Genomic DNA, 22,933 nt, shown 5'->3' with positions numbered 1-22,933 from the left:
TCTATCTCGCGTCCTCCCATTTCTGCAGTCTGCCAAGAGTCGTCAATCCCTTAAGGAAGAGAGAGAGGACCTTGCTCTGATACCACTGTCACAAAAATACGGAAGCGTAAACTGACGTTTAATTGCACTTCAAATACTCAAGAGAATTAGAGGGAGAAAGAAAACTTGACACTTCATTGGGGACCAGAAGATGGGCTGCCCCCCCCTCCCCCCCCCATAAAGAGAATATCTTTATTACTAAGGGAGAATCTTTACAAGCACAGGAACGGGACATACGCCCGTCCTCTATTCTTTCTTCTGTTCTGTTCTGACTACTGACTGAGAAAGTGTTTCCACTTTCTTTCTGCTTAGGGGATTTCCCCTCTTCTGCGAGACTGGTTGGAAGCTCTCGAAAAGAGAGTCTATCTTCCAACACAGCTCATCGGAAGCTCTCACAGAGGAGAGTCCATCTTCCGTTATGTGTTGCCTTCATGCTCATTCATTCATGCATCGAACACAAAAGAGAAACAAGCAAAATGCACACGCACATGCTTGCTGTAATTTTCTACACATAACCTGAAATTCTTACCTGTGCACACCCCTACGCTGAAACAGAGGTCTTCTTCGCGATGGAATCGCACCAAACTTGATGTAGGCTTAGGATAAGGAGAGAGAAGAGAATTTCTATGGTTGATCTGCTGAAAACAACCCTAATCGAGGTGATTAGGGGCTGAAAACAGAGAATTACAACCGCCGCACTGCTAGGAGAGCGTCTACGGCAGCTTCTCGCGATGAAACTTCACCAGAAGGTGTCTATGACTGTGAGATCCCTTGTTCTTGACAATGGGAGCACAAGGCTGCCACATATGTCGCAAGGGGCTGCTCTCAAGCTTCAATGCAGGGTTCCACCCCGTAGAGCACGCTCACATTAGGGGCGGGGGGGTAGGTGCACTGCCAGCCCTTGTGAAGGGGGCGCTGATGCTCTTAAATAGGCTTCATGCATGAAGAGGGGGCGCTAGGAGATAAGGGAGAGTGAGAGTGAAAGCTTGCATTGGTAAGTGTGCCACTTGGCACACTTACTTTAAAAACTTAAAAACCATTCAACTTTTGACTTTAAAAACTTCTAGCTCATTAATTAAAATGTGCAACTAACTAACAAATGTTACCAATGATTCTTTATGAGAACACCAAAGGTCTGCCGGCGCAATGCCGCACTGGCACTGCACCGCCTTTACCTGTTCACACTTGTCCGCCGCCCGCCCGGGCACGGACCGTTAAATTTAATTTAACGAAACTTACCCTAAGGCTTTATTAGCTTTATTAGCCTTAGGGTCACTGTTCTAAGGACCCCATCTCATTCATGTGCTTGTACTGACGCGCGTATTTTTCTGAGCCTAAAATCTGAGGCTACTGCTTACCCCTTTCTGAAGACCCGATTTCCCAATCACTAGGGCTTCAGGGTAATTTCTGCTAAGGTCCCTTTGAGGTGTTCTGGCCCGCATTTAGGCTCACCTGAGGCCTTAGAACTGCTAGGTCTATTCTGGTGTGCACACAACTAATTAGATAATTCTTTTCTCGTAAATAAATTAATTATTTACAAAGTTTGACTTAGTTACACGACCCAAGCTTACTTCTAAGGAGAGAGCTCGCTTCATCAAAGAGGGGAAGTGCTTTGGATGCGGGGAATAAGGACATATCTCCGTCTGGATAAAGGCCAAGACTTTGTCCGTAGCACCAAAGGTGCCATCATAGGTAAGGAAAGAGATGCTCTTCCCTCCTAATAATCAATACCTAATTCTCCTAAATGATTTTCTCATGTTAAACTGATCATTTAATATGGGGAAGTGCCACGGAAGAAAAAGCTGGAATATTGGTTAAGCTAGCAGACCGGCCACAGTAGGGATCCAAAGGAGGGAAAATAAGGATCCAAAGGGGGGGGCCATCTGCAGAAGAACCATGTGTAACAATGGGCTTAAAAGACCCTAAGGTTGAGCCCATTAAGACATCCAAAATGCTAAGGTTCCAAAATTCAAAGGTTGTGTCCAAAGGTCAACCTTAAGGGAATTGGATGCTTTGTGTGTGACCAAAAAAGTCTTTGAATATCCCTACATAGGAGGGGGCGAGCCTAGCAAGTAGGGGATGAGAGAGAAGGCCACACACACACACACACACACACACACACAAGCTCCCTTTACACAAAGGGAATGAGGGACACATGTCAGCTCCCTAGGCCAGATGCCCACAAGGAGTACCCAATTCCTATTGGATGACCTTTGAAGTGGACCAATGAGAATTAGGCTAGAGTAAATTTAGCCTAATTAATTTTAAAACACTTAATAAAAAGAACCAATGAAAATTAAGTCTCCTGGATGATTATTGGATAGCCCGTGAAGGGTCAAGGTCGAAACGTTTCACCCTGAAACGCGATGTTTCACCACGAAACGTTTTAGTCCAAAATTAGAGCACATTGAAACGTGAGACCGAAACGTGCGTTTAGCGACTTTGAAACTAAAACTATGGTAACTTGTTGTTAGTGAAACGGCTTGTGTTTCACTTGGCGAGCGAAACGTTTCAACGTCCGAAACGTTTCACCTGTCGAGACCTATCGAAACGCGTTTCATGGTGACGCTGTGAGCAACCCGAAGTGGAAGAAAATGAGGAGACCCTTGTTCCTGAACAGATTTTCGCACATAGGGATACGAAGAAAGGTAAAGTTTGAAGGCGGTTCTTGATTAAGTTCAAGAATTTTCCTGCATTTGATGCGAAGTGGATGGAGAAAGAGGACCTAGCAGATACTCCTTGGATAGTGAAACTTTACCTCGATGCTTTGGTTTAGCATAGTCTACTCCAAACGGAACCCAGAAATTCAGCTTGGCCGAAGATCTGGTGCAGTGGGATGCACAAGAGGAGAGTTACTCCACTCCTTTGTCAACAGATGCCTTGATTTTGATACTAAAGACACTGATGTCTCCTTGAGCTTCAGGGATACTGAGAGCTGACAGGATTTTGCTCGATGACTTTATGAAATGGAATTTTTGATTATGATACTGATTTGTCCTTGACTCTCTTAAGTGCAAGAACTGATAGACGAAATGACTGCAGCATTTTGGTCTAATTGATCTCGAATAGACATGGTTGCAATAGGAGTTAGTCAATTCGACATCGATGAGGTCCCGATTCAACCTAGATGTAATTGCTAGCTACATTGCCGATAAATCATGGTCTAAGATCCCAATGAATGTTGAATGTCATGTGATGTCCTGTGATGTCTGGTGATGTCTTGTGATGTGATGTGATGTAACTGTCGATTTGGTACATGTGCTAGATGTGTGTTCCTAGTATGTAGGTACTAACAATCAATGTCCGCTAAGATGGTTTATGGCTTCTGTCGGTTTTGCAGGCGTAATCGAGGTCAATTACAATGCTTTCAAGAGGGAGGTATGTCACAAAGCGATGACGTGGCTACCGATAGCACAAACCCTAATTTCTGCCCAAAAAACCCTAATTTTCTGCAAGCCCTAAAATCTGCCAAAAACCCTAATTTTCAGCAAACCCTAATTCCTGGAAACCCTAACCCTAGGGTAACAGGAGAATTCCGGAAAATGCGCTAGCCTGCTGACGTGGCAGTACGATAGTCCCGAGATATGCGCTGGCTGCTTTTTGCGGTAGAATTTTCAGTTGATGCTTTTTCTCTACACTATTGGCCAAGGAGAGAGAGAGAGAGAGAGAGAGAGAGAGAGAGAGAGAGAGAGAGAGAGAGAGAGAGAGAGAGAGAGAGAAGAATATTTGCTTTTATTTTGTTGGCTCTGAGATAGAGAGAGAGAGAGAGAGAGAGAGAGAGAGAGAGAGAGAGAGAATCTGCTTTTGCTTTCAAGCTTTTGGGGCTCTGCTTGTGGGCATCCCTTGTAACCTTTAAATTAGTGGTGAGGGCCTCACTTCTCAGAGCATCTGGACGCACAGTCTGAGAGTGAAACCCTAACCGCACTCTTGTACTTTGATGATTGATTAATACATAAAGAAATACCGAAAGGGGCGCCACTCTTTGGGGCCAATATCTCTAGGCACGGAACTCCACCGGGCCAGTGCAAATCTATTGTGATATGTGAATTGTTTTGAAGTGGTTATTTGGTGTTGTGGTGATTGATTCTTGACTTGGAGTGTCCAAGTCTGTTACACAGTGACCAAATAAGCAAAGAAGACGAAGGAGTTCAATGAAGGGAGTCAGGCCGTCGAGTTTGAGACGTTTTCATGTCACGTGACACATCCAACCCTATGTGTCCGTGGACAAGCTACAGCATGATCAGGATTCAATCAGTCCAGTCAATCTACATTAGAAGTGATCTGACAATTTTGTGAGTCTATTCGTAGACCGTGCATGCCCAGTCACTTGGTATAGATGCATATTCTCTAGTTGCACACAGCATGATCATCAGTATTCCCATCAGAATCCATTAGAATCAGTTAGGAGATTTTTCCAGTGCATTTAGCCTATTTTTCCTATTTGTGACATTTTTCACTTATTAATTTAAGTGACTTCCCAACAAAAGTAGGTAGGGCAAATTGGGCAAGAAAATATATAAGCAAACCAAAGCTAGCACTCTTTGGCAGATGAGCAAGGAGCACAACAAGCCCTTTGGCAACACGTACTCCCTCTCTCTCAGCAAGAACCCCTCAGCACCCTCAAGCCTTGGCGTTTTCCAACCTCCATAAGCCTAGCATTTTTGGTCATCGCCCACACACCCCCCTTGTCACAAAGTGATGACGTGGCGGATAGCAGAAACCCTAATTTCTGCCAAAAACCCTAAAATTCCTGCAAACCCTAATTTTTGCCAAAAACCCTAATTTCCGGAAATCGCGGAGGCGGAATTTTTTTATTTATTTATTTTTTTGGGAAATTTTGAGCGACGCAAATCTCAGCTTTTCGCTTTGATTTGGGAGAAAGAAAGAGAAAAAGAGAACTTGCTTTTTACTAACTCTCATTGAGAGAGAGAGAGAGAGAATCTGCTTTTGCTTTCAAGCTTTTGGGGCTCTGCTTTTGGGCATCCCTTGTAACCTTTAAATTAGTGGTGAGGGCCTCACTTCTCAGAGCATCTGGACGCAGAGTCTGAGAATGAAACCCTAACCGCTCTCTTGTACTTTGATGATTGATTAATATAAAAAGAAATACCGAAAGGGGCGCCAGTCTTTGGGGCCAATATCTCTAGGCATGGAACTCCGCCGGGCCAGTGCAATCTATTGTGATCTGTGAATTGTTTTAAAGTGGTTATTTGGTGCTGTCGCGGTTGATTCTTGACTTGGAGTGTCCAAGTCTCTTACAGTGGTATCAGAGCACGGCCGATTTCTCTTCTACGGGAAATCCGATCCCCGAAAATTTTTTTCCGCGGCACCTATGGCTTCAGGCAATGATCAATCGACTCCCTCTACATTTGGAGATGCGGGCAGGGATCACAAGGAAGATTCCGGCAAAGAGTACGGCCCGCCTTGGCCTACTTAGGCAGAGCGGCGAGAGATGGAGTGTCGCCAGTTGATTGGCGATGCAACGAAGATGATGCTCAGTTTTGCCAAGGACCCGAAGATGGCAAAATATATGAACCAGACCTCTTTAGAAGAGGTACAGATGGAGTGGCAGAGAACCACAACACCACTCCCGAAACCTGCTCTCAAGAAACCTTTTGCCTCCAAGAAATATACGGAGAAGGAACTGGAGAACGTGGTTGTTGCACGGATTGCTCAGCTTTTCGACGTGAAAAAGAAAGACAAAAAGCACGGCAAAAAGCAGAAGAAAGGTACTGACTTCCCGAGATATTTGGGTCGTCGGTCGACATTTGACAAGGCAAAGAAATTGAAGAAGCGCGTCAAGTTTGAAGACCTACCCAGTTCTTCTTCTTCTTCTTCTGACAGTTCTTCTAGCTCCTCGGATTCGAGCGAAGAAGACAAAAAAAGCAAAAAGCGAAGCAAGAAACAAAGCTTCAGAAAGGGCAAGAAAAAGGCAAAGAAGGCTACATCTCGCCCAGAGACTGACAGTTCTACTGAGGACTCGTCTACAGACAGCTCAAATTCCGATGACGGAAAGTTTTCTGCGAACAAGAAGACTTTTTACAAAGCCAACCAGTATGACTTTCTCGAAGATAAAAGCAAGAAAGTCCGAGAGTTTAAGGAAGGTGGCCACTCGATCAAGTTTGATACTTTTCAAGATACTCAGATGCTTCGAAGGTTTGTCTTTTATACAACAGTTTGACATCACTTTCGCAGGACGCTATTCAGAGCACTCCAAGATTCGGAGAGCTGCCTCTTACTTTAAGGGGAATGCTCGTACTTGATGGTCCACGCTTCTATTAAGCAAGACTGTGCTAGTTACATGGCTGAAATTCAAGAGGCTTTTTATTTCTTCTTAGTTGACTCAAGAGTTTGAGCGAGATATACGAGCTGCTTGGAACAATCTCCGGATGACCAAGAGCGATACAGTGAATTCTTACTGTGAAAGATTCTGGAACTCTTTTCTACCCGCCTCTTCATTCAAGAAGATCTCGTTCAAAGAACAGATTGAGCGGTTTACCTTGGGTCTACCTACAGAGATCCGAGATCACTGCTTGGAACAGAAGTCAGCTTCTATTCCGGAGTTGATGAGTCATGCGAAGCGGGGCTTTGCCATTCACTCTGGCAGTCTGACCTACCCCACAGATGAGGCCATGACACAATGAGCCGAACAGACTTCTGGGAATGAAAGTAGAATGAAAAAGAGCAACCCAGAGAAAAAGGATGCACGACCCAAGCTTACTCATGAAAGAGAGAGCTTGCTTCATCAGAGAGGGGAAGTGCTTTGGATGCGGGAAACATGGACATATCTCCGCAAAGTGCCCTAAAAAGGCATAGAAAGAATAGAATGATAAAGACGACGACAAGCCTGAGAGTTCGAGAGCAGCTGAGGAATGTGGCAGAAAAGGCAGATAGAAAAAAAGCAAAACTGGTACCACATGGCGTGGGACCTACACTGAATCTAATGAATGAAAGTACAAACTTTGCCGCTTTTGGGGCAACGTGAAGGATCAGGAAGCTCTTTTGAAGGAGCCAAGGCCAACTTCTTTTCACTTGGAATTGGTGGCTCGATTTGGAAATACGCCCAACAGACTGACGCCACAGGCGGAGGTAGTTCGACTGGCACCCGGATGGGATGTTGCCATTACACCGAGCATGTGGGGGAGCAGGAGAGAGAGCCCACTTGCTACTCTATGCAATGAGAGTGAAGGAGAAGAGGAGAGTGGCACAGAAGAAGCACACGCAGAGAAAAACGTGAGAGAGAGAGAGAGAGAGAGAGAGAGAGAGAACTCGTAGAAGTTTGGGAAAAGTCATGATAGTTACATTTTGGGCTTGACCTTTGAGTATATGAGTAAGTGACTAGGGGGCCATTCACACTTGGGCCCCCTCACTTATAAGTCTTTTAACTTATAAGTTAATAAGTACAAGGCACTTAGGCCTTTATTCCCTAACAACCTCCCACCTAAAGGCAATGTACCTTGGGAGATCAAAGAATCAGCTAACTATGATACATCAGCTGATCATGCGCTTACTCATCCAACACCCATTATCTGACGGCAATATGCAAACCGCTCTGCTGGAAGACCCTTGGTCAAAAGATCTGCAGGATTGTCATCTGTGTGCACCTTGACAAGGGTAATGCTCTTGTCATCAAGCACACTCCTGATAAAATGATACTTCACCTCTATGTGCTTTGTCTTGGCATGAAAAACAGGATTCCTTGCAAGCATAATAGCACTCTGACTATCACAGTGTAGCACAGGAACCGGTGACTTAATGCCAAGCTCTTCTACCAAACGCATGAGCCACAAAGCTTCTTTGCATGCCTCAGTGGCAGCCACATACTCAGCCTCAGTGGTAGACAAAGCAACACATTTTTGTAGTCTAGAAATCCAAGAAACTGCACCTCCTGTGAATGTAAACACATATCCAGAGGTAGACTTCCTGCAATCTGGATGTCCAGCAAAATCTGCATCTGTAAAGCCATGCACAGATGTCTCACTCTTCCCAAAACAAATGCACAAGTCTTTAGTGCCTTTCAAGTATCTCAAGATACACTTCACTGCTTCCCAATGCTTTTTGCCAGGATTGCTCATGTACCTGCTTACCACTCCCACCGCAAATGCAATGTCCGGACGTGTAGCAACCATAGCATACATCAAACTACCAACGGCTGATGCATAAGGAATCTTGGCCATTTCAGCCCGCATATCATCTGTGTTTGGGCAGTCATGTGCAGTCAGTTTTACATATGGAGGCAGCGGAGTACCAAGTGCCTTTCCCCCATCCATATGAAAACGATGTAGCACCTTATTAAAATAATCTCGTTGAGATAGATACAGACGCCTGTTGGGTCTATCTCGAGAGATACGCATGCCCAAAATATGATTAGCATCACCAAGATCCTTCATGTCAAAGCGATTCTTTAAGCTTTGCTGTAATGCATCCAACTCCGTGACATTTTTACCCGCAATAAGCATGTCATCAACATACAAAATCAGCAATAGAAGAGATCCATCACTTGCCGTTTTGATATACAAACAGTGATCAGAATTACTTCTTTTGTATCCTTGAGACCTCATGAATGTATCAAACTTGTCATACCATGCACGGGGAGACTGTTTCAAACCATACAAGCTCTTCAAGAGTCTACATACTTTCTTCTCTTGCCCCTTTGACACAAAACCTTCTGGCTGCATCATATAGATCATCTCAAGCAAATCGCCATGCAAAAACGCTGTTTTGACATCCATTTGCTTTAACTCCATATCTTCAAAAGCAACCAGGCCTAAAACAAGACGTAATGTGGCAAGCTTTACAACAGGAGAAAAGATCTCATCAAAATCAACACCATGCTTTTGCTTGTACCCTTTAGCAACCAAACGTGCCTTGTACTTAGAAGAAGCATCAGATGTGACCTTGGTCTTGTAAACCCATTTACATGGCAGAGCCTTATGCCCTTTAGGCAAATCAACCAAGTCCCATGTATGGTTTTTCTCCAAAGACTGCATTTCCGAAACCATTGCTTTGAACCATTTCTTACTGTCTTCCCGTTGCATAGCCTCTTTATAGCAAGACGGCTCACCACAATCAATAAGCATGACATAGTCCAAAGACGGTTCATATCTATCGGGGAGCCTTGTCACCCGAGTAGACCTACGCACCCAATGATCCATAACAGGTGGATTTTCAACCTGTAAACCATCAAAAACAGCAGGCTGTTCAGCCGGTTGCATCGCAACAACGGGCGGTCTAGGAGCATCAACCTGTTCCCCTACCTGTGGTGCATCAATGGCAACTTGTTGGGGCTGATTTTCAGCAGCTAATGGCTGATTTTCAGCACCATTTTCAGCATGTAAAGGCTGCTGAACATTGGGCCTTCTTGGCTGTCCATATGTAACATCTTCATGAAAAACAACCCGGCACACTTCCTCGACCTTTGTGGGCTGTTTGTGCATGCAATTCTCATTGAAGATGACATCATTGCTGCGTATGATTTTCCTTAATGCGGGATCCCATAATCTATACCCCATTTCACCATCCTCACCATATCCTAGGAAAATGCATTTATGAGACTTTGGTTCTAGTTTGGTGCGCAGTTCACTCCGGATGTGAACATAGGCCTCACAACCAAACACTCTTAAATGTGCATATGAGGGTGGCTTGCCAGACCACACCTCCTCAGGCACCTTTCCATCCAAAGCCTTGCTAGGTGAGCGATTAATCAAGTGAATAGCTGTTTGCACAGCTTCTGCCCAAAAACCACGAGGTAATGCAGCATGTGACAGCATACTCCGAACTTTCTCTTGGATAGTCCAGTTCAACCTCTCTGCAACTCCATTCTGAGAGGGATTAAAAGGAGCCGTGAGCTCTCTTTTAATACCTTTAGTAGCACAAAAGTCAATAAATGCTTTTGATACATACTCCCCCCCATTGTCTGAGCGCAAAGACCTAAGCTTCTTGTCTGTTTGATTCTCAACAAACGTAAGAAACTTCTTGAAAGTATCCAAAACATCGCTTTTAGCACGTATTGGATACACCCACACCTTACGTGTAGCATCATCGATAAACGAGACAAAATATTTCTTTCCCCCTAAGGACAACTGTGGCATTTCACATACATCGGAATGCACTAAGTCTAACCTGTCAGACCTCAAAGAAAGAGACCTTTTGTGCGGTGTTTGACTGTGCTTACCATAAATACAGTGCTCACAATGAGAAAAATCAGCATACCTCAAACACGGCAAATAACCACAACGAGACAGAGTTTCCATTCCTCTTTTACTCATGTGTCCCAACCGGCCATGCCACAAAGAAACACTTGGCTGCTCGGTTACGGCGACTACATGGTCACGCACACTAGATACATGCAAAGGATACAAAGTGTCCGATTTACAACCCTTGGCTACAATCCGGGCCCCTTTACAAATTTTCCACTTGCTATCACCAAAAGTGGTGTGATAGCCTGCATCATAGCTGCCTTGTACTAATCAAACTCTTCTTGAGTTGTGGCACATGGCGCACTTTGTGCAAAACAAAAGTCATACCATCAGCAAAGGAAAACTGGACACTGCCAATACCTGCAATGTCACATGCATAGTTATCTCCCAAATAAACAGTGCCCTGCACCTCACCTGAGTACTGTGTAAACCAATCCCTATGAGGTGTTACATGAAAGGAGCCACCTGAATCAAGAATCCAAGTATGCATGTCCACATCAGAACCCACAGCAAGGGTATGTGCATCCACAGAAGAGGCATTGAGTACATCAGTGCTGCTGTCACTGTCACAACTACTAGCAACATTGATTTCCTCAATCAACACAGTGCTCTTCTTGGCATTTCCCTTGTCCTTTGCATCAGTTTCAGCACCCTTGTTCTTCTCTTTCTTCCACTCATAGCATTCCCGTTTATAATGCCCTTTCTTTCCACAATGATGACACACAACATCTTTCCTACGAGATTTGCTGCGTGCCCTGTCCTTACTGTCAAATTTCTCCCTCTATTGAGACCTGCCTCTCAAGTGCAATGCATTAGAAGACCCACCTGTGGTGTTCTTCCTGTTCATCTCTTCCATCAAGAGAGAACTCTCTACATCTGTATACTTAAGTGACGCACTTGAGTTACTAAGAGCTGTCCGGAATACATCCCAACTCTCGGGCAATGTGCATAGAAGAAAAGTAGCTTTGAACTCCTCATCAATCGTGAATTTCAGCTCTGTCAGTTGGCTGAAAATAGAATTGAATTCATTGAGGTGCACTGACATGTGCGTGCCCTCCTTCATGCGGAGATCCATAAGCTTCTTAAGCCAATACACTTTACTGGCAGCACTCTGCTGTGCATACAACTCGTCTAAACGCTTCCACATGCCCCATGCTGTCTACTCATTCTCTACATTGAAGAGTAAATTGTCAGACACCGAAAGCATGATCGTGGAGCGAGCCAACTCGTCCACTTCTTCCCATTCTTCAACCTCCATATCATCCGGTTTCACACCCTGTAACTTAATAGGTTTCGCCTGTTTCTTCTGCAACATCACATTATAACATTGCTTCTTCCATATAGCAAAGTTATGGGCCCCTTCAAGCTTGCGAATGTGCAACAAATTGCCACTTTCACTGCTAGAAGCCATTCTGAGTGATTGCAAACACTGAAACCCTGTTTTGCCGACCTAAACACGCCCAAATGTGCGCAATCAGGCAAAAACAGTTTGCTGTTACAGAAAAACAGCGAGCAAATTTCACGCGAAATCACCCCAAAACGGCGTACATTCACTGCCAAACCCTTACCAAAGGTTTCCACAAGGTGTATACATCATTTGCTTGCTGAAATTCCCTGTTTTAGGGCAAAAATCAGACCTGTAAACACCTGTTTTGCTGAATTTTCAGAACCTCGTTGGTGGAAACACCTGTAAGATTGACCTGTGAGACTTGCCCTAATAAAATTGCATCAAATTGACCCCGAAATTGGTCAATTTTAGTAGAAATAGGCTGTTGTTCGCCAGTTTTTGAAACCCTAATTTTGGGGAAACTGTCACCGGAGGTCGATTCTACACGGTGAGAGGATCCCTTTGCGACAGAGTTGATCGAAAACGGTTGAATATCCTTCCCGCAGCGAGCAAGAACAGAATTCTGATCTGTGTTGCGAAAATGGCTCTCTTGGAAACCCTAAAGCTCTGATACCATGTGTGGGGGGGGGAGGAGAGAGAGCCCACTTGCTACTCTATGCAATGAGAGTGAAGGAGAAGAGGAGAGTGGCGCAGAAGAAGCACACGCAGAGAAAAACGTGAGAGAGAGAGAGAGAGAACTCGTAGAAGTTTGGGAAAAGTCACGATAGTTACATTTTGGGCTTGACCTTTGAGTATATGAGTAAGTGACTAGGGGGCCATTCACACTTGGGCCCCCTCACTTATAAGTCTTTTAACTTATAAGTTAATAAGTACAAGGCACTTAGGCCTTTATTCCCTAACAGAGCATTGGCAAACTTGGTTTGCGATGACAAGGGTGTTCAGGGCACGCGAGTGACGTTCTACTCAGGATCCCTTGGCACCACAAGAACTACGCCGTGGTTGACTACCGGACCGAGAAAGCGACTTTGATAAATGAAGGGCTTAGAGATTGTACTTGATGAACTTCAATTTCTTACTCATTCTTTTGGGAGAGAACTGAACGCGGGATAAAGGTTGAATATGTCTTGACCTAATCAAAAGAACGCCAAGATTTTTTCTCCACACTCATGCCGATTGCTTTTGAGAGGGCCTGAAGATCATACCATTGATTTGATATCTGGAAGCACGCCACCGAATCGGCCACCTTATTGTGTGAGCCGAGTATAGAATGAAAAGATTATGAACCCAGTGAAAGACCTCTTGGAAAAGGGTCTTGTCCAGCCTAGTACTTCACCGTATTGCTCTCCAGTGTTGTTGGTTTTTGAAGAAAGACGGATCTTGGAGAATGTGCATCGATTATAGAGCTCTCAACAAATCACCGTCAAGAACAGATTTCCGATTCCTAGGATCGATGATATACTCGACAGGTTACAGGGATCCTCGTGCTTTAGCAGGATTGACTTGAAGAGTGGATATCATCAGATCAGGCTAGCACCAAGAAACGTCTACAAGACAGCTTTTCGGACGACTTTTGGGTTATTTGAGTTTTTGGTGATGCCTTTTGGCTTAACCAATGCTCCTGCGACATTTAACCGGATGATGGACAGGATTTTTCGAGAGTACAGGCTATTTGTTGGCACTTTCTTTGGCGACATCATTGTTTTCTCCAAGAATGAGGCAGAACACAATGTTCATCTACTTCAAGTCTTTCAGGCATTACGAGATCACACGTTAGTGATTAATGCAAAGAAAAGTGAATTTTTCCTACCAGAGATACACTTTTTGGGACACTTTGTGTCAACAGCAGGAGTGCAAATAGACCCGGCCAAGATAGAGACTATCCGTAATTGGCCCGATTTGAGGAATGTCCATGAAGTTAGAAGCTTCTTGGGACTGTGTTCGTACTACAGGCGGTTCATACGAAAGTTTGCAGAGGTTGCTTCCCCTTTGCATACCTTGACACAGAAAGGAGTACCTTTTTCGTGGGGACCCACAGAGGTGACTGCCTTTCGGACATTGAAAGAGAAATTGACTACGGGACCTATTTTGACTTTGCCGGACTTGCAGAAGTCATTTGAAGTATATTGTGATGCTTGTGGTCGTAGTCTGGGTGCGGTCTTGATGCAAGAAGGCCATGTCATAGCTTACGAGAGCCGTTTGTTCTCTAGGCCGGAGATGACAGCACAGATCTATGAGAAAGAGCTTTTGGCAGTTATCCAAGCTCTTGCTCAGTGGCGGCATTACCTACTCGGAGCGGATTTCACTGTCTTTACAGACCAACAGAGTTTGCGCTACTTGTCACAGAAGCAGCTTTCGGAAAAGCAGATGCGGTGGGAGAACATCTTGTCACAGTTTCACTTCCAGATTGTCCATGTGCAGGGACAGAAGAATGTGGTGGCAGATGCTTTGTCTAGGAAACCGTTGGTTCTGGCTATTTCCGCGATACATCATAGGAGCTTCGAGGATATGGTCAATCGGTATGCCACAGATACAGATTTTGCAGATATTTTCACACGGATACGGGATGGGGAGACAGTAGCTGGATACTCCCTTCAGGAAGGCTACTTGATGAAAAAGACTATGTTGTGCGTTACACAGCCGTTGAGGGAAAAGGTTATGACTGATTGCCACTGTCCACCCTTTACGGGTCACCGCGGCATTGCTACCACCATGAAAGGGGTAGAGAGATACTTCTTTTGGCCGTGACTCAAGAAGAACGTGGAAGAGTTTGTGCGCAGTTGCTTGGTATGCCAGAAGGTCAAGTTTGACAGGCATAAAGCACAGGGATTGTTACAGCCTTTACCCATACCCACCCGCCCCTGAGAAAATATTGAAATGGATTTCATTTTTTTTTATCTCCCAAGAATACAGAATGATCACGATGATTTTCTGATTACATTGCACGTCTGAGACGATTCTCTCCAACAGAGACCCCAGATTTATGAGTTGGTTTTGGAAGGCAATTTGGGAGAACATTGGCACGCAGTTGCAGTTCTCGTCATCGTTCCACTTGAAGACTGACAGGCAATTTGAGATTGCCAATTCAGTGATTTTAGATTTATTGAAGTCTTGTATCTCGGATCTGAAGACTCAATGGGAAAAGAACTTACCTTTGGTGGAATTTGCCTACAATAACACGATACACTCTTCGACGGGGAAGACGCCATGTGAGATTGTTGAAAGTGCTGCGAAGGTTCCATCCTTCCTGAGCACGAAAGATTAGATATTGGAAGCGGATGAATATTCGCGAGATTTGGATACGGCTTTTACCAAGGTTCGCGAGACTTTACAGGAGTCTCAAGAACGACAGAAAAAGGCAGTGGATCGCCATCGTCACGACTGGAAACTGAAGGAGGATGATTGGGTGCTCTTACTTTTGAGAAGGCACGCCTGCGAAAGAAAAAGGGAAAGGAGAGGCTTTTTCCAAAGCTTAGTATGTGATACTACGGACCTTTCCAGATAACTGAAAAGATGAATGATGTCTCCTTCCAACTGAAACTGCCAGATACTTGGAGGATTCACAATATGCATTACATGTGAGTCTCTTGAACCCTGTTAAGGGTGATGTACCTGATGATGGGGAGCCTGATAAACAACCCAAAGTTGAAGAAAACGAGGAGATCCTTGTTCCTGAACAGATTTTGGCACATAACGATACAAAGAAAGGTAAAGTCCGAAGGCGGTTCTTGGTTTAGTTCAAGAACTTTCCTGCATTTGATGCGAAGTGGATGGAGGAGGAGGACCTAGCAGATACTCCTCGGATTGTGAAACTTTACCTCGATGCTTTGGTTTAGCATAGTCTACTCCAAACGGAACCCAGAATTCAGCTTCGCCAGAGATCCGGTGCAGTGGGATGCACAAGAGGGGAGTCACTCCGCTCCCTTGTCAACAGATGCCTCGATTTTGATACTAAAGTCACTGATGTCTCTTTGAGCTTCAGGGATACTGAGAGCTGACAGTATTCTGCTGGATGACTTTATGAAATGGAATTCCTGATTATGGTACTGATTTGTTCTTGACTTCTTGTGAGTGCAGGAACTGATAGACGAAATGACTGCAGCATTTTGGTCTACTTGATCTCGAATAGACATGGTTGCAATAGGGGTTAGTCAATCGGACATCGATGAAGTCCCGATTGGACCTAGATGTGATTGCTAGCTACATTGCCGATAAATCATGGTCTAAGATCCGAATGAATGTTGAATGTCATGTGATGTCCTGCGATGTCTGGTGATGTCCTGTGATGTCGTGTGATGTGACTGTCGATTTTGTACATGTGCTAGATGTGTGTTCCTAGTACATAGGTACTAACAGTCAGTGTCTGCTAAGACGGTTTATGGCTTTTGTCAGTTTTGCAGACGTAATCGCGGTCAATTACAATGCTTTCAAGAGGTGGGTATGTCACAAAGTGATGACGTGGCGGATAGCAGAAACCCTAATTTTTGCCAAAAACCCTAAAATTCTTGCAAATCCTAATTTTTGCCAAAAACCCTAATTTTCGGAAATCGCGGAGGCGGATTTTTTTTTTTTTTTTTGGGAAATTTTGAGCGACGCAAATCTCAGCTTTTCGCTTTGATTTGGGAGAAAGAAAGAGAAAAAGAGAACTTGCTTTTTTCTGACTCTCATTGAGAGAGAGAGAGAGAGAGAGAGAGAGAGAGAGAGAGAGAGAGAGAGAGAGAGAGAGAATCTGCTTTTGCTTTCAAACTTTTGGGGCTCTGCTGTTGGGCATCCCTTGTAACCTTTAAATTAGTGGTGAGGGCCTCACCTCTCAGAGCATCTGGACGCAGAGTCTGAGAGTGAAACCCTAACCGCTCTCTTGTACTTTGATGATTGATTAATATAAAAAGAAATACCGAAAGGGGCGCCAGTCTTTAGGGCCAATATCTCTAGGCACGGAACTCCGCCGAGCCGGTGCAAATCTATTGTGATCTGTGAATTGTTTTGAAGTGGTTATTTGGTGCTGTCGCGGTTGATTCTTGACTTGGAGTGTCCAAGTCTGTTACACCCCTAGCCTGGCGTTTACAGCTTTGCTTCATCGTCAACAATCCCAGATGCCCAACGTTTTTACTAACGCTACCAAGATCTGCCAGCGTTTTCATTTTTAGCCTCATTGACAGCAGATGAACCAGCGTTTTCAGCCATTAGGAAACCTGCAAATTCAGCCCTAGACATTGCAGAAGATCGTCATTTTCAGCCTCCAAAAACGCAGCCAAAACAGCGTTTTCACCAGCCAGGAATCAGTCCCAGATTTTCAGCCATAGCGTTTTTATGGACAGCAGATAGAAGACCACAGATTTCATCCCTTAAGTCGTCGTCGCCATCCCCGTCGTCGTCACCGGCATAGCATCAGTTTCCATGCATCATCATTCAGGGTTGTTCTCGTCCGTCAGACGGGACGCCAGGCCTACGGTGGCGTCCCGTCCGGTCAAGGCGTCCGTTGCGTCCGGTGGTTTTTTAGTACGTTTGACCGGTTTTTTAGTCCGTTGACTGTGCTTTTTTTTTTGAAAGATTTTTGGGTTACCTTTTGGCATAGGATCCCTCCCACTTCGATGAGTAACGTACGTCTTCGTACGTGGACAAAACGTACGTGACCGTACGAGACCACCCTGTCGTCATTGTACCACTTTGTGCAATCAATAAGTAGACCACTCTCGCCGACGAGGTGGGGCCTTCGGAGGAGGGTTTTTCAACATCTCTGGTGCCGTATCTCTCTTCTCTCTCTATCTCTCAGTCTCGTACACTTGCACGCACAGTGTCCATTCACTTTGTTTGTGATCATAGCATTCTCTCATTAAGAACGGAAGGCTCTCCCTTCCATAAGAACAAAAGGAACCTTGAGCACAGTTCGAAGCACTCATCTTGAGCAAAGTGCAAACATTCATTCCGCTGCACCTAACATTGGTATCAGAGCTTTGACAGTGTTCTGTACCACTCAAGGAAAGAATCACAAGAATTTTTTTTGCTTGTTGCAATCGCACGAACCCAAGTTCACTTGGGCGTGTCGATTCCTAATCGTGTTTTTTGGAGAGTGACAGGAATCCAAAGAAAGAAGGGCTTGTCCAGCCTCCCCTTGTGTCTCTTTTCACTCATTGAGAGCGGACCGTGCACTTAGCAACCGGCCAATCGACGCGAGGTGGGAAAAAGCAACCTTGGTGTGAGCGCAAGGCCGCCAAGGGGTGCGCCCGCAGAAAAGAGTAGAACTCGGGTGAAGAGAAGATCCTTCTCAAACGGCTTGTCCAACCTCCCCTTGTGTCTCTTTTCACTCATTGAGAGCGAACCGTGCACTTAGCGGCCGACCAATCGACGTGAGGTGGGAAAAAGCAACCTTGGTGTGAGCGCAAGGCCGCCAAGGGGTGCGCCCGCAGAAAAGAGTAGAACTCGAGTGAAGAGACGATACTTCTCAAACGCGATTTGCAAGCAAAAGAAAACCTCAAGAACTCAAGACCCTCAAGAACCCAAGTTCCTCGAGAACTTAAGAACCAAAGACCACAAAAACCCACAAGAACCCACGACTTCAGAATGGTCATCACTCGAAGCGGAATGGATACTTCGCTTGGAGGTGATGAGCATGAGAGAGGCGAAGAAGAATTTTCCCCACCAGGAGGTTTTTCCGACCCTTCCCCATCTACGACAAGGATTGCACTAACTCCTATGGAGGAGTTGAAGCAGTTGTTTAAGAAAAGAAAGTTAGAACGCGAAGAAACAAAAGCAGAAAGAGAAGCAAAAAGAAAGGCCTACGAAGAACGAAGGGCAACCATAGATCGTGACTACAAAGAAGGAATGGCAACCATACAACGTCAGTACTGCTTGGAAGAAAAAGAAAGCCAAGCCAAATTTGATCGCGAGAGCAAAGCAAGACAAGCAGAATTCGATCGCGAGAACAAAGCCATCAAAGAAAATTCAAAAGAGCGACCAACACATGAAAGAGTTCTTGCGACTCTTTTCTCAAGTGCAGGCACAGATGCAAGAGATTCGGAAAAAGGAGACTCTCTTAGTCTCTTCTTCTCCACAACATGATACACAGGATTTGCATGATTGTGATAAGCATGATGATTTGAATGACAATGACAAGCGTGATGATTTGATGGACAATGACAAGCATGATGATTTGCATGATCAAGATGTGATTTCTCACAAGCATAATGATTTGCATGATCAAGATGTGATTTGTCACAAGCATGATGACTTGCGTAAAGATGACGTGATTGTTCACAAGGATGATGTGTTAGTTGATGCTTTTTCTAGCGAAGCTAACATCGTTGCAGATTCGATCAATCGCGAAGGATCGATCTTGGCTCTTGAGCCTAGGTCCAAAGAACCTCTTCAGGAAGAACCAACCTTGGCTCTCAAGCCTAGGTCCAAGGAACCCTCACAAGAAGTATTATGTGTTCGCATGATTGATACGCACGCATTATTCGAGTGTTTCATTCGTGATCGTTTCCTCTATTTTAGTCAGCGTCTTTATGTGATCCCTTTTCCTAGGCATGACATATTGTACATTGAGCACGTTTCACTCATAGAAGAGCGCGAATGTATGCGGATTTTTCATGAAAACCTGAAAAGTATATAGGTAAGAAAGTCACATTCCATGTCTCTTCTTGGCATGACACAGTTTCCGAACGAACACATGAAAGTTTTGAGCACCAAGCATGGCATTTCTGTTGTGAATTGCCACAGTTGATTGCTCTAGCTCATAAGAGAAAGATTCGATCTCATTGTTTGCGTGTGTGTGATGAACGATTTGGCACTCCGTCTCTTAGTTCATCTACATTGCATGCACAGTCTTTAGCACGGACAAGATTTTTTCCATTCATGTTCATGGTTTTGTGTTGGAAATGGTTTCAGGAATTTTCAGCCATGGAGATTCTTGAAGACGAAAGAAGCATGACTCTCGACGAAGTTGAAGCATGAAAGGAGCCACAGAAGACTTTCTGTCACTTTCGGCGCGGCCCAAAGAAGCAAGCGTTGCAGACCTTTATGAAGTTCAAGTGCCCCACGACCCACACATCAGTGTGGGCCGGCGAAAAGTCCCTTCCAAGATTCCGGATGCTGTTGACGATCTCCCTCAACGCCATACAGCTCGGTACCAATACCTCACTTTGAAAAGGAGGGAATGTCACGTGACACATCCAACCCTATGTGTCCGTGGACAAGCTACAGCATGATCAGGATTCAATCAGTCCAGTCAATCTACATTAGAAGTGATCTGACAATTTTGTGAGTCTATTCGTAGACCGTGCATGCCCAGTCACTTGGTATAGATGCATATTCTCTAGTTGCACACAGCATGATCATCAGTATTCCCATCAGAATCCATTAGAATCAGTTAGGAGATTTTTCCAGTGCATTTAGCCTATTTTTCCTATTTGTGACATTTTTCACTTATTAATTTAAGTGACTTCCCAACAAAAGTAGATAGGGCAAATTGGGTAAGAAAATATATAAGCAAACCAAAGCTAGCACTCTTTGGCAGATGAGCAAGGAGCACAACAGGCCCTTTGGCAACACGTACTCCCTCTCTCTCAACAAGAATCCCTCAGCACCCTCAAGCTTGGCGTTTTCCAACCTCCATAAGCCTAAAACCTTATTAGCTCATACATAACTTTTCTTGCATTTTGCATACATAGATTTGCAAAGAAGCTTAAAATCGTCATTGAATGAAGATACACAATAAACATGGGTTAAAGTTCCTTGGTAGAAACTCTATTAGCCAAACAACTACAAGCACTTTTGCTTTCCCTACATGCATGGCCATCACATACCCTTCACGTTCTCCTTCTTTTCACTTTACAATCTTTAAGAAAATCAACATCAGGTAAAACCAGAGTATCATCGATTTGAGGAAGCACATTCGTCAGATTAATAAAGAGACTTCCTTTCATGTGTAACTGCTTTAAATTGTTCTTTCTTTTCCTTCACCTTAGACCTTTTTGTTCGAGGCACATGCAAAGCTAGGTGATTCCATACGTCAAGCATTGTGTAGCAAGCAATATTACTCTTGTTACTCATTGTCACATATAAAGACACACTTGTACCATGGGACATTAATTATTACTTGCAAGAAGGTCTCCTTCATGTTTAGCAGATTTTATGTTGTCCGTTTTAGAAGTTCTTTTGTTCTGATTTATATACTTTAAGATGTGTGCACGTCCAGTGATTCCTTATTGTGTGATAGGTAACAAAAATCATATCAAATTGACATGTCTAGAATAGTAAGCTAGTAAGTGCAATGTGCACAAAACTGTTGTGAAACCAACCACCGCTCCTCTACTAAATGTCACCTTCATCTATGGAAACAAATTAGGCACGTGATACAGAATGTCCCTTTGTCTTTTAAGAAGATATAATCTCACCTTTTTGAATCTATCAACAGTTCCCGAAAGCATGCCCCTTGATGTATCCATCTGGTTTCCCTGGTAAAATGATAAACATTGGAAAAAGGAAAGACATTAACAATGACATAATCCATAGGCATGTGGGTCACTATTAGAGTATTATAACCCTGTCAGGCATTCCTCCATTGTGGAACCTCCTTAGTAAGTAAGCTTACCATAAAGTCCAGCATTTTATTTTGTGACTCAACTTCTTCATGTATATCTGTTGTCAACTGCGACCCATAAATGCAAAAGAAAAAAGCTCTTCAGACTCGAATAAACTATATAGCTGTTACGAGGAACAATTTTTAGCTCAGCTCGTGAAACAACTTCTCCTAATATGCGAAATCGAGCTTCAATGTGGTGCAAGAAGATAAAGCCATACCCTTTTCAGAAAGGTAACTTTATCCTGTAGGCCATCCATGTCCCTTTCATTATCATGTTCAGAGATCTCATGGGTAGAGTACGAGGCAGATGCTCTATTAATGCCCTCTTCAAGACCATCAAACAAAGCAGACCTACCACCACGATGATCCCTGCAGTATAATATAGTTACATGTACACTTGGCAGATACAGTGTATGATTGACAATAGCAATGCCACAAGATAACTAGTTTTTCTTTGTATCCATTTATGCCCTCTGTTGCTCGGAATAATGTGTCACAGGGTCTTCGTGACTCTCTCTCTCTCTCTCTCTCTCTCTCTCTCTCTCTCTCTCGATCACGCAAATGCAAGCAGATCAACGTCGATCTTCTCTGCGGGAAGATGTGCATGCCGCATTTTGCCTGTTTTGGGTACGCTGCGAGTGGATCTGAGAGGAAAACCAGGAAACGAAAGCGATTTACAGACTCACCTGCGTGAATTCATGTCGCAGAAGCAAACACGATGTGGCAAGAAACGGTGAATGAAAAATCAAATACAGCTGCACTCAACGAAATTGTAAAACTAAGCCTTAATTGTAAAATTCCAGGGTCCACCCGCCTGGACCACAATGAAGACCCCCGTCATCGGATTGACGGTGGAGAGCGGAGCGCGGATCTCGAGCAGATCTGACGGCAAACAAACTCCGCGTGGGGTCACCGCCTAATGCCGTAACTGGGCGTGCACACGTAGTTCATCGAAATGTATGTGAGTTTCACTTTTACTTATGTTTGTCTGAGTTTACTCTCTCGGTGTCTAACTTTACAAAATTTGTCGGAGTTTACTTTTTCCAAATCGGACGGTGATGCGCGTCCCTGCTTTTGTGCCTAGACTTCTCCTATGTGGATCCCATCACCAAGGGGTTCACTTAAGACCCCGTGCTCTTTAGTGATGAGGGTCCACTAGGCCACTACCTAAGTTAGCGTCGTGAGTGACGAGGGGATCAATGGTCCACAGTAAGCACAGCATTACAAAGGATCCCACATTAAGTGGCACAAATGCAATTAAATGTACGCATTCCAATGCCAAGTGTGTGGGACAATAGCCTTAAGACACCAAAACTTAGCATTCATATAGACTGATAAACCAATACAAGTTGCAAAGAATGGGGGAAATAGGTGAAAGAACCTAACAATGTAGTGTGTCTAAAGAATCTAACAATGTAGTGTGTCTAGGAGAAAGATCCTAACAATGCAAGATGTGTGGGCAAGGATTAAAAGATGGCTAACATTGAGTGTTGTTCATCCTATGCAAATTTACTCTCCTTCCAAACTTGTGCAACAAAAAACAAGAGTTAGTAATTGATTTAGTAATTTTTATAGCACGCATTGAGTATTGGTCACTTTTGTGCGCATTCTACTCTAATAACAAGCAAATATCACCCCATATACACGATCAGTAGGTGAATGGGGGGAAGGTGGCCATTATTTCTTGCATTAAAAAGATCACAAAAAAAGTGTTCACCCTTCTTTAGCACAAAGGACTCATAGTGTTAGGAACCGAGTTTCAATTTTGAG

At 44.2% G+C, this 22,933-nt stretch overlaps 1 protein-coding gene across 2 annotated transcripts in view; it reads right to left on the bottom strand.

The window, feature by feature from the left end:
• Nucleotides 1-21,998, bottom strand: part of BS14A (BET1P/SFT1P-like protein 14A) — a 32,682-nt gene extending 10,684 nt beyond the window's left edge. Inside the window, exons 1-4 of one of the 2 annotated variants that reach the window (XM_086490792.1) lie at nucleotides 21,850-21,998; nucleotides 21,382-21,514; nucleotides 21,173-21,229; nucleotides 20,976-21,035 (exon numbers count right to left, since the gene is read on the bottom strand). In XM_086490792.1, the coding sequence (XP_086346918.1) occupies nucleotides 20,976-21,035; nucleotides 21,173-21,229; nucleotides 21,382-21,514; nucleotides 21,850-21,863 (264 nt within the window). In that variant the 5' untranslated portion in view covers nucleotides 21,864-21,998. Of the gene's footprint in view, nucleotides 1-20,975; nucleotides 21,036-21,172; nucleotides 21,230-21,381; nucleotides 21,533-21,849 lie in introns of both variants that reach the window. The other variant, XM_086490791.1, reaches the window with a different exon arrangement.
• Nucleotides 21,999-22,933: the final 935 nt, after the last annotated feature.

This window comes from Adiantum capillus-veneris, chromosome 19 (genome assembly GCF_014529385.1).
Source record: "Adiantum capillus-veneris isolate H3 chromosome 19, ASM1452938v2, whole genome shotgun sequence".
In the NCBI taxonomy this organism is placed as follows: Eukaryota; Viridiplantae; Streptophyta; class Polypodiopsida; order Polypodiales; family Pteridaceae; genus Adiantum; species Adiantum capillus-veneris.
The sequence above is the reverse complement of the archived record's forward strand: the minus strand, read 5'-3'. Positions and strand labels throughout refer to the sequence as shown.